Raw genomic sequence first — 18,040 nt, 5'->3', positions numbered from 1 at the left:
AATGAACTTTGTATTCCATAAAATTTAAAATGTACAATGATGACTTAAGAATTACATAACATTTAAATACAAAGAAACAGGGGAAAAGAGAGATAAGAAAGAAAATAAAAAGGGGTGGGAGCAAAGCAGCATAAGATGGAAGAGGAGGGAGCTATGGTCCACATACCCCAAAATAAATGGTGTGTTCAGCAGTGTCTCTCGGTAATGACCACAATGGTGTTACTGCAGAGACAGATCAAGGACATTCACTGCAACAGCCACTCCATCTTGCAGGGTACATTTTTTTAGACAAGCTGCAATCATCCCTACTTTGCAGAGAAAATTGGTAGTATGGGGTTTGAGAACACCCTAAGGCCTCAACAGCAATCAGCACAAAGCTGGTCAGGCTCAAGTTTATTGATTTTGTATGATGACTTGGTTTACTTAAAAGAATAAATATAATTGATTTGGAAGAGTAATATTTGGGGTTTGAATCCAGCCAAATTTGGAGAATAAGTAAAAAAAAAAAAAAAAAAAAAAAAAGAAAACTGTTGTTTCACAGTTTTTTCTTGTACCAAATTTTATGAATTGGCCAAACTGAGGTTATGATAGTTGATACATGTCCAAGGTGCCACGCAGCAGGATTGAACTTGGAACTATGCGACTGAGATGAATTTCTTACCAACACAACCATGCCATTTCTAGCACTAAAAGACATGGGAACACAGAAAACAATTAGACAACCAGCTAGTTCTATGCTGATAAACAATTCAATACTTCCACATTTGTCTATGAGACCTATGACCAAAGATATTCTAACTGTGACCATCCTGTCTATTTTTTATTTTATTATCACCCAGAGCATTTAGTGTGACATTTGTTTAGTTTCTTTTATAAATTGTAGGGTGTCATTTGAGGGAGACTTGGCTGCTATTCCAAGCAGGTTAAGCAGTTGTACAATATGCTGAGATTTGGATTGAATACTAAGCATTAAATTGGCTACAATCTAATGCAAAGTATGTAACATCGTGGGTTAATACAGCTATGCAACAACAACCATATATATAAACACAAAATTTGTAAACTTATTCAGACTATTCAAGCACAGAACAACCAATATAAAATTAAATGGATTCGTTGATTGATATTTTTTCAATCACAAACTTTAAACAATGAATCACTTCATGAAATTCAATACTAATTAATAGATTCTTTTAAAATGGCACACTATGAAGAAGCTTTAATAAGAAAATCCATAGAATATCAAGTTTTTGTAATGTTGAAAGATAGAAGATACTTCCTTCTAGATATATGAAATAACCGGATCTTTACCTTTTGACCGACAGATTTAAAAAATAAATTTTTGTTAACAAAACACTTTCAAACTTCGGACACTGGTAGAATGTGTCATATAAAATATCTTTTACTCTTAGCATTTTTGAGAAAAACTTATATTTACAAAGTAATTTCACGTCAAAGTATTCCTATTTTGGTCATTTCAACCAATCAATGACGTGTATTCAACTGAATAAAATTACTGCTGTTGTTTGTCAACAACAAACATCAGCGGTGTATTTTTTGTTTGTCACTGTTATTTATGACATCGTTTGTGTGTTTTGTACTGATTTTAACTTTAAGGGTTAGGGTTGTCATAAATAACAGTGACAAATGAAAAATACACCGCCGGAAGTTCGAGTTGACAAACAACAGCAGTAATTTTATTTAGCTGAATACACGTTATTGATTGGTTGGAATTAGCGAAGTAGGACTACCTTGACGTGAAATTACTTCGTAAATATAAGTTTTTCTCAAAAATGCTAAGAGTAAAACATGTTTTATATGACACATTCTACCAATATCCGAAGTTTGAAAGTGTTTAGTTACAAAAAATTATGTTTTAAATCTGTACATCAAAAGGTAAAGATCCAAATAACCTTTTATTGAATACAGGGAAACCTGGTGCCACAATAACATCCACTTAGTACATTCTGCAAAATGTTTGTCAAATGAGCAGAGAAAACAGGGTTAAAAGGCCCCTTTAGTCTTATCTTGTCAAAGATACGGCAGCCTTTTTAGGGATTATGCTAAGATAAAATGCACCCAGTACACTCTGCAAAGTGTTTGATGTTAGTAAGGGCATTCAGCTGTAGAAACCATGCCAAAATAAAAAGTATGGGATGTAGTTCCACTGATCTAAGAGCAGTAACTCAACAAAATCTGACTCATACAATAACCCATCCAATCCATGCCAGCATGGAAAATGAACATGAAATAATCCTTTTGACTATAAATGCTAAGCATTTTGTCCAGTGTGCTAATGGTTCTGCCATCTCACTACCTTAATGAATGTAAAATAATGATGAACGATGATGTTATTAGAAGACACATTCAGTACATAACTACAGACAATAGCTTTTATTTTCCATAGTTTGATATTTCTGAGTTGTTTCAAAGACCAGCTAAATCATATGACAAATGGTAGATTGTGTCAATGTTTATATTCAAACAATAAGCAGATTCATTCATATATTTCAAATAAGCCAATTTATCTTTTGTTCAGCTGTTTTGTAGAATATACTCACAGCTTTAGAATTAAATTTTGCTGTAACATAATGACATATAATTGCAACACAATTTAAGGCTGTGGTTAGGTTTACTAATGGTCATTTCATACTACAGAGGTTGTATTCTAAATATTCTCTCTTTGGAATATTATAGAAGAGAAAATTGATAAAATATTTAAATATCTTTAAAGAGGACTTCTTCCAGCTGTAGGCTCCACCTATCTCTCACTTCGATCTTAGATGGCTTGTATTTGGTTATTTGACAAGCTAGAAGCAGCAACCAAACTACTCTTATATCATATCTTAACACCTTAAACAAGGAAATACACAATGGATAATATATTCCTTAATAAACTGTCTGAATAAAATAATATGTAATGGTCATGGCTGGAATGCTTTGATCATAAATCTACTGTATCACAGTTGATCTTAGGCTAATACCTCCATACCACCACAACTCTCAAATCAAAAGCTTTCAGTAGAAATTGTTAGTGTGTATCAATGTAGCTCTCTCTTGCTCTAATTCACATTATAACAACTAAAATGATCTTGAAAATGTGACTAAGATAAATGTAGTTAATTAATCTAATTGCTAAATATGTGTGTGTGTGATCCCCTTCAGTCATGAATGACCATGGGGTTGCACCTAGAATGTCACCAAGGTTGTTTATGGAAGACCAGCAGTCGCCCATGCATACCAGCCTCCCCTCTCCACGCCACTGATGTTATCCAAGGGAAAGGCAAAGGCCAATACAGCTTGGCACCAGTGACGTCACAGCACATTTATTAACGTGCAAGTGGCTGAGTACTCCACAGACACGTGTACCCATAACGTAATTTTTGGGGGAGATTCAACGTGATACAGAGTGTGACAAGGCTGGTACTTTGAAATACAGTACAACAGAAACAGGAAGAAAGAGTGAGAGAAAGTTGTGGTGAAAGAGTACAGCAGGGTTCCACCCCACCCCCTGCCGGAGCCTCATGGAGCTTTAGATGTTTTTGCTCAATAAACACTTACAATGCCTGGTCTGGGAATCGAAACCACGATCCTACGACCGCAAGTCTGCTGCCCTAACCACTGGGCTATTGCGCCTCCACAATTGCTAAATATATATTAACACAAATGATGTCGGTAAAAACTCTGTTGTATTAGTACATGTTATATATTTGACTACCTCTCAAAGTAAGGGATTTGTTAACAAGCTATTTTTTATCTACAAAATGTGAATCGTTCCTCAGCATAACACCAGCTGGTGGTGTAATTGTTTTCTGGTGTTCACATATGCTTTTGCACTGGAAGTAAACACAAGCACAGCTAAGTTAAAAAGGAAGTTTACATCACAACCACATGGTTCTGGGTTCAGTCCCTCTGCCTGTAGAGTATTTTTGGCAAGTATCTTCTGTCATAACTTTGGGTTGATCAATACTGTAAATGAAATTTGGTAGATGGAAACAGATCAGAACTTGTCATGTATGTAAGATGAGTTCTATACAGTTTCCTCTTAATCAGTCGTTATAAAAATAATATTAAAATTCAGGGCAGCTTTCTTTAGAAGAATTAATACATCATTTATCTATAGTTTAAAGTAAATAAAGTTGAAGTCGTACCAGATTAATATCATATGTTTGATATAATGTGAAAGACAAAGAACGTAGAAGCAAACTGCAGTAGGAAATGTTGCATATAATAGAATAAATGCAGATTAGTGGCTGAAAAAAGATAGCATGAGACTGATTCATCCAACCTACACAACTATAGGAAGCTAAAACAGAAATACTTCTAATTGTTATCTGTAAACAATCCCACCAGCCACTCTATTTATGAACCAAAATAATGGTTTATAATCTTACAAAATATTTACTTTATATGTTTTTTATAGATTAATGGATAGATTTTTTTTTCTTTCATATCATGTGTTTTGCATGCAATCATGTCATTGGTTAAAAAATTTCCAGTAGGCCAATCACTTGTTAACTGGAGTTCCAATGCTAAGAGTGACAAGGAAGGTGTAACTCTGGTTTAATAAACGCTACTTAGTATTTTTGTTTGAATGCACCAGTTTATTAGTTTGCTTTCTGATGCTTGCATTTTTTTTTTGCCAATATGCATTGTCAAACAACACACACACCAGAAACAGCTGTAAGTTAATGAAGTTCATAAGAAAAATGATTATTCCTTTGTCTTCTCATTTTCTGATATATATATATATATATATATATAGAGAGAGAGAGAGAGAGAGAGAGAGAGAAATAGATATATTAATTCCAAGAAAGTTGGAGATTGTGAATCCAACCAACTAAGGGATAATATCTATCCAATATACTGCTGGTAGAATACCCAATTATTAATACACAAGTGTTTTTTATTGCATCACAATTTATATTCCTGTATGTTATATTTTAATAATTACTGGTATCTTTATATATTAATATATTTTTATATGTAAAGCATATGTTATACATGTATGTATATTCTTGTAATTGTCATTTTAGTAAATAAATAAATAAGCTGACTTAATATAATGTCTAAAAGTTGATGAACCACCTATTGACCCCTTCATTTTCTTATTGCTCTCTCTCTCTCTCTCTCTCTCTCTATATATATATATATATATATATATATATATATATATATATATATATGCATGAATACTTACAAACACGTACACTATCTGCTCCACATTTTCCTTTTCTAAATGACACTCATAAGGCACTAATCAAACCATGTCTAACTAAAACAGGTATAATCAAAAGCTCTACCTAGAAATATTAAATGTCTATTGAAATTTCGAATTCTGTATTGGCATGTTAATTGGTATCCACTTTGTTATAATATTCACTAATGGTACATAGTAAATATTTAACATTTTGTATCAGTATTAAAAATTCAATAACAATCTATTAAAAGGAATAGATATAGTAAAATTATTTTGCATAATGTGTTAGTGTATCTGTTTTTAAGTAAGCAACTGATTATAGATTATTAGTTAGGACTTTCATTAAGCAATACTGCAATTAAAAGATGGAAATCATCTATATTAAGAAGGCAAAATATTTAATTATGTGCTGCTATTTCTGCTAAAGCATACATTGATCAAGCTCATAACCAGCTCTTCAAGGTTTTGTTTCCCATTTATTTGTAATTATTTTAAAACTATCCAGTTTATATTTATGCAACATAGATAATAACAACAAAGACTGGTGGGTTTTCTTTGATGTTGTATATGTCAGATGATGAAAGACAGTGATGAGTGACATGATGTTGTGTTGCAACAGAGCTGTCCAACCCATGTAAACATGGAAAAACAAACAACGTAGAACAATCATGAAGATATATCAGTGGTCACAAAAGAATTCAGTATCGTTATTCCTTGCAATGACTGAATGTAATTAGAGTATTTTATAAACTTTTCTTGTCAATGATATTATTGAACTTACCAGTGTAGTTACTATTAGAGAACATTTCAAACTGCACAGGAAAATATTTTAATAAAAAATGAACCCTTTAAAATTTTAGCTATGTTTTATCAACCATATCACAAAAATTGACCAAGATGCTCAGCCATCATGTGTTCCATTCCCTCATTTGTAATATCTAGTAAATGAATATGAACTATTACTTAGATATATGTACAAGTATCCCTGCCTATATAAAAACTATTTCAGATATGTCATGAGTATCCTGCAAAATTTTCATACACCAATATGAACTTGAAAATGTTATGCCTGTGTAAAGCATCAATATTACTTCCATCAACCATTTTTTATCTTCTCTCTTCTAATACCAAATACTACATTTAAACAACTCTTTCTAATAACCAAGAACAAAGCCCAGTCATCCTCAATTCTCTGCCCCTATTCTCTCTCTATCCAACTTCTTGTACCTTAACAGTATACCCTGATATCTCATTTCCAATATCATTTCTCCCTTTTCTGCTGAAGTACTCATGTATCACCTCAATAGTAAGACACATGTTCCTGTCTCTCTTTCCTACTTTAGCCTCTCTGTATCTGGCAACAAGCTAACTCCCTCAATACTGCACCCCCAGCTCTATAAAGGGCTTTTGTTGTACATGTTACTTGGTGATCTCATTAGTTGTTGGTACCACAAAAAGAAAAAAATAGCACCCAGTACAATGTGAAATGGTTGGTATAGGGAAGGGTGTCCAGCCATAGGAACCTTGCTAAAGCAGACACTGGAGACCAATGCAGTCCTGTCAAACCACCCAACTCATGCCATCATGGAACATGGACATTAAATATTACTGATGATGATGAAAGCACAACGTTGTGCTAAATAGCTGTAGGCAGAATGTCCAATTATTTACTTAAGTGCACAATTTTCTTGTGTTTATCAGATTTAAAAGATAATTTGATATCTTTAAATAGCAGTAAATTGGCAGAGTTGTCAGAGTATTGGATAGAATACCTTGTGGTATTTGTTTCGGCCCACCAGAGTTCAAATTTCAATAAAGTTAATTTTGCTTTTCATCTTTTCAAAATTGATAAAAAAATACCAATCCAAACTAGTGGATTGGTGGGAGTGTTAAGGGGTCACAGTAGATACTTCGCAATGTCTTTGCTGGCTTTTTGTGTTCTGATAGTCATGCTTGTGATAACACTGTTTCCAAGTTCTATCAACCAAAGTCAGTGGTCTTTCCCTTGAATATACATCACTGATGTGGAGATGGAAGACTTGCACATGGCAGTCTTCCTCAGAAAGATCTTTACCAGTCCTGCACATACATGGTCAACCATGACTGATGTAGGTTCTATACACACACAGTATTTCCTATGCGTACAGTTAAATGTACAACTTCTACTGGTGTATTCAAAGCTAAACAGAGTATAATCATCTAGTCTATTTCCAGTATAATGGTGTGATTACTACTTTAGTTAGTAGCAATATCAAGTATGATATATAGAACAAATACGAAAAAATATGATAAACACAAGATGCAGTTTAAACCATTTGTTTCTTGTGTATATGTATATCATCATCATTTAACATCCATGTCCCATGCCAGCATGGGCTGGACAATTTAACGAGGATCCAATGAGTCATTGACTACATTGTGTTTCAGTGTCTGCTTTGGCATCGTTTCTATAGCTGGATGTCCTTACTAATACCAACCACTTAACAGTGTGTACTGGGTGATTTTTTTTCTTCCCCAACAAAAAATAAAAACCATATAAGCAAAGTAACATACCCACACATCTGTAGTAATATACATATTACACCACAGAACTACAGTAATGTATACATATGTTGATATATTACACCGTAAAGCCACAGTAATATACATACAAGTACGGTAATACACAGTATATAAGGTTTGTAAACAATTTATATTTTCTTTTACTTTACCAGTTATTGCCTGAATAACCTTAATTTTGTAAAATTATGATGAATTGGGGCATCCAGCCGTAGAAACACTGCCAAATCTGACTGGGCCTGATGAAGCCTCCCGGCTTCACAGACCCCAGTTAAACCGTCCAACCCATGCTAGCATGGAAAACGGATGCTAAATGATGATAATGATGATGATGAACATTTATGTTAAGATTAGTCATTTAGTATATTATAACGTGCAAATAGTTCAAATTTTCTTTAATAAATTAATCCTTAGATGCCAATTATGATTACCTTAACTCATCATCTAATTGTATATGATCATAGAATATAGAGAAACCATAGACATCACATAGGGATTACCAATATATGAAATACAGTTGAGATAGATGACGACAGTAAATTATGTATCATATTTCCTTTTTAGTTTCTATGTACCACAAGAAAGATAAATCTATTTGTACTATAAATCACTAATTCATACATTGAAAAGTAACTATGTTCTATTACAAAATTAATAGAATATATGGTTTGAGTTAAATGTATGGTAGAAATAGCATTATACATGCTCTTGAAATAAAGTTCTTTTTGTTATGTGTGTCGTGGTTAGAGAAAGCTTTGTTAAAATGGCAAAACTAAATGATATTCTTAGTTTGTAACTTGGTGGAGTAGAGATACAACAATTTGATGTCTCAACTATAAAATAGCTTGCAAGGGCTAACTAAAGCAAGAGCTGTGTCCACCAATTACTATTCTTGTTGGGGTACAAGTTGAAAAGAGAAAGAGAGAGCACAGAGAACTGCACAGGCAGGCTGAATACTGGCTCCAATAGCAAGTATTGGGTTATCCAGAAAGTTTGTGCTAATTTTTAAAGGAAAGAAAAAGGTCAATAAATATGTGCCATTACATTTTTAATCAACCAAATATGAACCATTTTGTTGTACAAAGCGTCTCCATCTTTCCTTTAACTTGAAAATACCCTCTTCCCAGAACTGAGGTGGTTTCGTGGCAAAGAATTCATCAAGGTATCTTTTTACATCATCCAAGGAATTGAAATTTTTACCATTAAGACTATTCTGTAGAGACCTGAATAAGTGGAAATCCGAAGGAACAATATCTGGTGAATATGGAAGGTAGGGTAACACATCCCAAGGGCTGCAGCAATTTTTGTCTGGTTCCCAAAGCAACAAGTGCCGAAAATGAACTTTTTTATCTTCCATTTTAAAGGGTTACACAATTAACACAGGTTATAGGAACATAAATCTTCTTCCATGAAAAAATAGCTTAAACTGTGCTCTAAATGGAGGTGTAGCCAAATCCTATTTTATGGATTCAACCATGTTCTAAAATAAGTCGAAAGGTAAGCTACTATAAATCGGCACAAACTTTCCAGACAACCCAATATTTGGCAAAGAGATATTGTACGCTGATTGGTCCAAATAAACCAATGCAAAATGGTAGTATTATAAAACTTTATCTAGTTGCATGAGTATTACCACATATCATCTAGTTATATTAACCATCTGACAATATTTCAATTAGATATTTTATTAAAGAGCTTTAGTGTATAATCAGACCAAAAGTATTAGAAATTAGAAAAAGAAAATGATGAAACATTGATGAGATGGAAAAAAAAAACAAAAAAAAAAACAATGAAATCTGTTGAACAGTGAAATTTATTAATGATGAAAAACAAACATTTTTTTATTGATTAATTCTGTTTCCTTTTTTATTTTTTAACATGCATTTACAGTAGAAGCTGTAATGTTTAATTTTTGTAAATCATATTAATAATGAAGGACAAAATGTCAATGATTAAACACAGCCATAAAAAAAAAAATGAAATATACACAGCCTTGTTTGACAAGTATTTATATATTTTTTTGGTATTTTTTTTTTAATTGTCAGAGGAAAATATATTTTTGATAAACAGTAAGTAAAAAAATAGATTCTACTTATATAGGATATGTCAATATTTCAAACTTCAGAGTGAAATATGCTGAAGACATTTCAAAGTTTCAAAAGAAAAGTAAAACAGATCAGAAAAAAAAGAGAAAGAGAGGTACCAGCTAAACTGACACATGAAAATTGTTGTGAAGTTTTAGAATAGTTAACGTTATATATATATATACATATATATCATTCATACTTTTATGAGATCAATATTTAAGAAGACACGGTTGCAACTTCACATTTGTTATTGTGTTGATTTAGCTTGGATTTGCTCTACTACATTAGTTGTGTGTTACACTTCTAATTAATAAAGTGCTCAGAACAATACTTTAGGAACAATGGTAAACATTGTAAAGCAAAAGTAAAAACTCTTATTGTTCTTTCTACTTTAGTTTCTTAATGTTATTGATAGATTATTATACTAATACAAAGTTTAGTAGGTACTTAATTTACCAATTTATATTGCTGAACTACTGCAAAGTCAGAGAACATAAAGGAACATAAACATAAACACAACACACACACACACATATATATAGAGAGAGTATGCGACATTATTATGGGTTTAATGAGTTTCAATGATATAAAAAAGTATTCAGTACTGTTAAGAAGAGTTGAATAATATTTGTTGAATGCATAAGTCATTATTCAGAGTTTCTCATTACCATTTTACATGCAACTATGCAGAAGCCTTCGGACGGACAAACACACACACACACACACATGTATATGTATGTTTATGGCTTTAGGTAAGGTTTATATAATGTAATGGTTTCATAAATGGCTTGTAAGAGGAGTTTCTTAGCTTCAAGACTATGTTGAGAAATTGACTACTAACAGTAAACGAGAAACCCAAGTTCTTAAAGAATCTATGTTCTTTCTAAACCTGTCTCTATAGTGAAGCTTGAAACTGCAAAGAGTAGTCCATTATCTCTATATAAGCCACCAATGATGAAAGTCAATTAATCATACAGAACCTATGTATGATCTGACAATCTTGCTGATTTCAGTAGTTTCAAAATTTCTAAAGATTATGCTTACTTTGAAAGGCTTGGTGTTGTTTTTCTTGATCCATGAAACATTGTTGTAGAAGATGAAGATTATATCAATTTTTGATATTATTTTGATTTCTGATACCTTTATTTAGGGTATTTATTTGTCATAGCATAGTTCAGTTACAGGTTCTTTTCAAGTAGGATATTTGGAAAGAAAACATTTTACAGATTTAAATCAATACTCGTAAACAGATTTAGTATCATCATTGGGCGATTATTCACACACACACATATGAAGGCACATAGCCTAGTAATTAGAGTGTTGCACTCATGGTCACATGCTGTGTTCTTGAGCCAAACACTTCATTTCACATTGCTTCATTCCACTCAGCTGTAAATATGTAATCTGGCAACAGACTGACATTCTACTGAGAGGCTTGGAGTGTATGGGGACCCTATTAGACACCAGATTCCTTGTCACAGCTTGTTTAAAGGAATGCAAAACACCACGTTTGGCTGCAGTTGTTGGAAAAGTACTGAGTTAAACACAACACCATCTGATGAATTGTAATAAGGTATGGAAGACAAGCTGGAATTGCAGCATATGTTCCAAAGGGAACTATTTCAAAGGAAATTGAACATGAATACAAATAATAAATGAAATATATCATTTACTCATATTCATGGTTTTATTTATATTCCCTAGTTTTATGCAGCATTCAGATATCACCTCATAAACATCATCATCATCACCACTCTTTTTATGCCTAATTTTCCATGCTGGCATGGGTTGGACAACATATCATGCTCTGGCATGAGAGAGAATAGTAACAGTTCTTATTTACTGTTATTTCCCTCCTAAAGAGATCAGGAACCATACCTCATTGATATCCTTTAATTTGGCTTAGTTTCAACAATGAGATGCCCTTCTTATTACCAATTACTCTGCAGAACATAATGTGTGCATGGTACTATAAAGTGTCCCTTCTACCCTGCTTTGTTTCTGTGCATTGGCACCAAAGAGGTTGTTTCATGCACTAAAATACAAAAGGGAGTTGCTGCTTCTCTGAATTATCTCCTCTAGTTCCTCCCTTTCTTTCCCACAAAATTGGTTGTGTGGAAAGGAACAATCACATCACCGGTATCAGGAGATAGTTTGTGATTAAACTAAACAGTTCCCTTCACCCTGTATCAATCAAGTTCAAAGGATTAATGGAATTAGAGTAATGATATCTACCTTCAATGTTAACAAGACCAAAGAGATAATGAAATGAGTGAGTTGATATTATTGTAATGTGTAAAACCTGTGTGTATCATTATATTGCATTTATGTTATTGTACTGTACTGTGTGTGTATTATTGTATTATGTTTATCATTATTTTATTTTTGTATATTGTCGTTATACATGTGTGTGTATATGTATATATATCAACAGAGAGAGAGACAGGGAGATAGAGAAAGATTCACACGCACACACAAGGCATCCTTCACATAACTGAAACTCTGATTATTGAATTTCACATATGAAATTGTAAAGTATGATTATCAGTTTTAAGAGCCAGCATGTAATCCTTCCATAACAGATACTTGAGAAAATTTTAACAATTTTAGACCAAAACTAACCCTAACCTATACACTCAAACCTCCCTATCACCTACACATTATTTTCTCCATGCTCCCACCTTGTCTGTGCATGTGATCTTGTTTTCATTGATCTCAACATGCTTGCCAACATCTACCTGCTCTCTCTTAGCACTCCCTCACTTTGCTTAAGTGTGTACCAATTCAACTGATCTTAGTTTTACTACCAGCTTTAATCTATTTTACTCTTTCACTCCTTCCATTTACTCACTAAAATTTTTATATCCAAATTGAACAATAAAATAATGTCAGTTATAATAATACAATTAATACATGATGGCAATGAAATTACCAGTGGGAATTAAAATACTTTTAGATGTGGTAAAGATGATAAAAACTTTGCTATAATAATGTGACAATTTTCAATGACAGTAAACAGGCATGCTTGCCATGGTATTGCTAATGTCAGCCTTCTGTACAGAAAGGGCCAGAATTTAATAAATGTAGTTGTGTTTATCACTGATTCGTTCATCACTGATCCAGGATAACATATGTTCAATTGTGAACCATGTTATATTTATCACAGCTTGATCTGTGATAACATGAGTTGGTTTTCAGTTAAAGATTCTACTTGTATCATAAAAATGTACTCCAATAACAAGGTTATGTTGCCCAGAGTGCACTATGATTTGTGTTTACATATCTGTGCTTAAGGTTGTGTATTTTTAATATGGATTTACCTACTTGTATCCATCAAAATGGAACCAATGAACAGAAAAAATATGAAGACACCTGAACCTAACAAACAATGTAGATGGGTGTATTCTCTACAGGAAAAGGTAGAGATAATCAAGAAAATACATAATGGTGAAGCTTTGTTGTTATGGGCCATGAGTTTGGTGTCAATAAATGTACTAAGCATTCAGTTCACAAAGTGTGTGGAGATGATTCATTTACCACTAGTTTTTTCTGAACCATACCCCTATGATAAATGAGGATAGATATAATTTCATACTCAAAATTACAGCTTATTTCATATGGAATCCCTCCCCGCCACAGAAATAATGAAAAAAAAAAAAAATTTTAATGTAAATATTATCATTATTGAAATGCTATCATAGTGAGAAACAAATAAAACCTCTGTTCCTGAAATACTGTGATTATTAGAAAGAAATATAGCCATATGAGTTTCTATTAAAAGATGAAAAGTATTTGATAATGAAAATGTTTAAATGGAATAAAATGAAACTTTTTACATTATATTATGTCTTTTATATCCTTCCATACTAGTTAACTTTTCCCAGTTGACTTCACAGCAGGCGCAACCTGCATCAGTAAAGTTCATTGGTTACTTAATTTTCCCTTTTTATTTCATTTTTGTTACTTTGAAGATGTGTAAACTTTTTGAGTATGTTTTGAATACCAATCACAATAAATCTGACTTTAACACTTCTTTTTGCTATATGTCATAATGTTAATAAGTCAGTGTGTTATATATGAAAGATATTTTTTCCAAGATTTTATAACCCATAATTACTTGTACATATTATACATGTGAGCACTTAATATATTCAAATAAAAATTATATATATGTAATATTGATTTCAAATTTCAGCACAAGGCCAGCAATTTCATGGGCAGAGATAAGTTGATTATGTTGACCCTAGTGCTCAACACTGAAAGGATGAATGGCAAAGTCAATTCCAGCAGCATTTGAACTTAGAACATAAAGTTGAAAGAAATGCCACTAAGCATTTTATTTGGCATGGTAACAATTCTGCTAGCTTGCTGCCTTATATATATGTAATATTAACATCTATTTTACCAGACTGCCTTTATTTGTATGTTTATATGGGTATGTTTATTTTTAAATATATGCACATGCATGCACACAAATAATAATAATAATGACAATAATAATAATAAGATATATATATATTAGAATTGGAAACGCCAGTTTATGGGATTACTTTAGATACCCTTTCCATAAAGGGTTTAGCTTTATGGTGTATCGTCAGATCCCCAAAACCTGTTGGCCGATGCCCTGTTAAAAATATGCAGTAGGGAAATGTTTCCATATTTTTAAGAGTTCATGGGCCAACAGATTTTTGGGATCTGACGGTACGCCATAAAGCTAAACCCTTTATGGACAAGAAATCGAAGGTAATCGCATAAACCGGCCTTCCCGTCTTAATATATACTGCTCTACATCTTAGAGTGTGCTTCTTCTTTCAGATTTATGTTTTTACAAACGATCTATATATATATATATATGAAACGGTCTATATATATATATGAAATAGTTTTTAGAAATTGTTCCTTTCTTTTTTACTATCCTCTTCTGTTATATCGTATTCCCTCTCTATCTCACCATCACTCCAATTCTCTCCCGGTCTCTTTCCTACCCCCTTTTCTCACTCCAACCAATTACCTACTCGGCATGCACATCTAGTACCTTCAGTCATTCTCTTCTGTGTGAAATCTCTCATGAAAAAAAATATATATAAAAATACATAACCCATTGCCCAAAACAGGGCTTTATCTGAAATGTCAGAAACTCATCTCACAAAAGCATACCAATTTAGAATAATTTCAATTGTACTTTACAATACATACATACATACATACGTATAGACAGGCTGACAAACATATACAGACAGACAGACAGACACAGACATATATATATCATGATCATCTTCATTGTTTTAATGTCCACTTTTCCATGACTGTATGAGTTCAGTCAGAATTCATAAAGGCAGATTTTTCTATGGCTGGATACAATTCCTTTCACCAACTCTCACTAGCTTCCAAGCAAGGTAATACTTCCCAATGGATGGACATGCTTTCACAGATGATGGGAAACGAGGGACTCTGCTTTGTATGATAGTGATGCTATTTATAATTAACATATGTATACATATATATGTGTATATGTATATATATATATGTGTGTATATATATCCGAGCATGGCCGTAGCCAGTACCGCCCTGACTGGCCTCCGTGCCGGTGGCACATAAAAAGCACCCACTACACTCACGGAGTGGTTGGCGTTAGGAAGGGCATCCAGCTGTAAAAACACTGCTAGATCAGACTGGGCCTGGTGCAGCCTTCTGGCTTCCCAGACCCCAGTTGAACCATCCAACCCATGCTAGCATGGAAAGCGGACGCTAAACGATGATGATGATGATGATATATCTATATATCTATATATATACATATATATATATATATATAATATATATATATATAACTTATTGGAAATGGATGCTTGGCATTCAATCATATAAAATATATATATAGGCATATATACATACATATATGTACATACTGACATATATATGTATATATATATGCATAAATGGGTACAGGACGACACAAAACGTAAACAACATGAAAAAAAAAAAATATATATATGTGTGTGTGTATATATATATATATATATATATATATATATATATATATACATATATATATATATTATATATATATATATATATACATATATACATATACACACACACAGATATCTTTCTATCTATCTATCTATCTATCTATATATATATATATATAATATATATATATATGAAACATCTGTTGTTTTAAGTGTCTAATAATAGGCATCTTAAATAAAATATCTCTATCTTGAAAACTAAAAATCCTCTTCTAAATTAAAGTATAGTAACATTGCTTTGAATTTAGAAATTAATTCTTCCGTAAGTAAAATAAAAATGTATATCATTCAATATAGAAGAACTAAAACAAATTGCTGTCAAAATCTCACCAGTCATCAATAGCAAAGAATTAAAATGAATTTTCAAAATATCCTAATGTGTTATATACATGGAAAATTAAGACTGACATATATGAAATAAATTTTAGTAATATTAGTATTTAGTAATGCTTATATAATGTGTTAATGTGTTTTTTTATTATTATTTTCCTATTTACACCCTCAAGTGAAAGCATTAAGGAGCTATTTATTGTGTAATACATATAAGTATTAGCCAAAAGGGTTAGATTTATATTATGAAGGTGCAGATTAATTGCTTTGGAAGATATAAAAACACTTTGATAGTGTATGTGTCAGCTTGCTGATATAAAGAGAAGGAAGAGAGATAGAAAGAAAGAGGATGGTGATTGGCTTTGAATTAATAATGATTTTGAATATTATTAATAATGCTTGAGCCATCTTAAACAATACTTACATCATGCAACCTTTGAAGAAGATCATCATCTTTCTGGGCTGCATTATTGAATTCATATGGTGCAGTCATAACAGAGGACATATATGGCTCAGAAGGAATTATTCCCTGCATATCTCTATCAGTTATGTTTGCAACGTTCTCATTAAGATAATTGTCATTTGAAAAATTTTTCCTGGAACTATGTAAAGACTGATTTTGAGAAGAGAAAATTTGTTCAGGCTGCTCACGCTTTTTCCGTGGTGGGTAAGAGGGTTTTCTCTGAGATTGCGGTTTTGCTTTTTGAGTTTCATTTGATCTTGGATAAACCTTTGGTTTATTTGAAGAAATTGAGTTAATTTCAGTCCATAATTCATTTAGTTCACCTAACGATTGTTCTATTTTATGTAATCGTGCCATAATAATACTTGAAGCTTTGGCATCTTCTTTTATGATATTTTCACTGTTTCTGAAAGATTGAAATGAAAAGATATTTAAACATTTAAGTTATATTTATCAAGATATTAGAAATATTTAGAAATAAGCCTTTCCCCACCCCATTTGCTTGAATATTTTTATAGTACATTTATTTAAAGCTTCAAGTCAGTGTTGGCAGAATTCAATTCAAAGCTCATTTTTTAAATCATTCCAGCATGAATTAAAGGCAGAATACTTGTTTAACATCAGACAGAAAGATTTTAAAAGAAAATTGTCTAAATTACATAAAAAAAAAAAAATTAGCGCTAACTATGTTTATTGTGCATAAATAAATTAGGTTAGAAACATTACGTATGAAAATTTCTACATTTAATAATATATGATTAACTGTTGTGTGAAAAGGTGTGGTGGAATTTGAAGAAGAATGGTATTAAACCAAAACATTTATTTTACCAAATGAAATGATTTAAAAGTTTATATAATTTATCCCCAAAACTACTTTCTACTTTATTATGAAATATCAACAGTGAAATCTTTTGCTGCCAATATGTTTAGTCAGCAGGAGTACACAAGACCTCATCAATATTTTGGCCATTTAAATATATGTTTTCGTTTAGCAGGCTGATACTTCATTATGATGCCTCCCTTACTCAGTACCTCTTTAACTGCTGCTCACCAACATTTGCACTATCCAACATGAACCAACTTCTGCTACCCAACAAACTTTCCTCACCTAATTCTTCACCTAATGTCCAACCACACCCAGCACTCAGATCCATTCCCTAATAGAGAACCTTATACATCCCCTGCACCCAACCCCTACCCATTTCCCTTACTTTTTTTACAAGTCTGCAACTCTACATACTTTCCTACCCTCCTAACAGTTCATGTGATTTACCCACTAAACTACTTACTGTACTTAAAATAGTTAATTAGTCCCTTTCTTTAAATAAATTGTCAGCAGCAGCAGCAGCAGAAGCAGAAAGAGGGTAAT

General features: G+C 32.3%; 1 protein-coding gene across 1 annotated transcript in view; it reads right to left on the bottom strand.

The window, feature by feature from the left end:
* LOC118762202 (titin-like) overlaps nucleotides 1-18,040 on the bottom strand; it is a 285,670-nt gene that overhangs the window by 217,209 nt on the left and 50,421 nt on the right. Inside the window, exon 17 of the mRNA XM_036500741.1 lies at nucleotides 16,633-17,077. Within this exon, the coding sequence (XP_036356634.1) occupies nucleotides 16,633-17,077 (445 nt within the window). The remainder of the gene's footprint in view (nucleotides 1-16,632; nucleotides 17,078-18,040) is intronic.

Source organism: Octopus sinensis, linkage group LG2 (genome assembly GCF_006345805.1).
Source record: "Octopus sinensis linkage group LG2, ASM634580v1, whole genome shotgun sequence".
Taxonomy (NCBI): Eukaryota; Metazoa; Mollusca; class Cephalopoda; order Octopoda; family Octopodidae; genus Octopus; species Octopus sinensis.
Note: the sequence above shows the minus strand (reverse complement) of the source record. Positions and strands in the feature narration are given on the sequence as shown.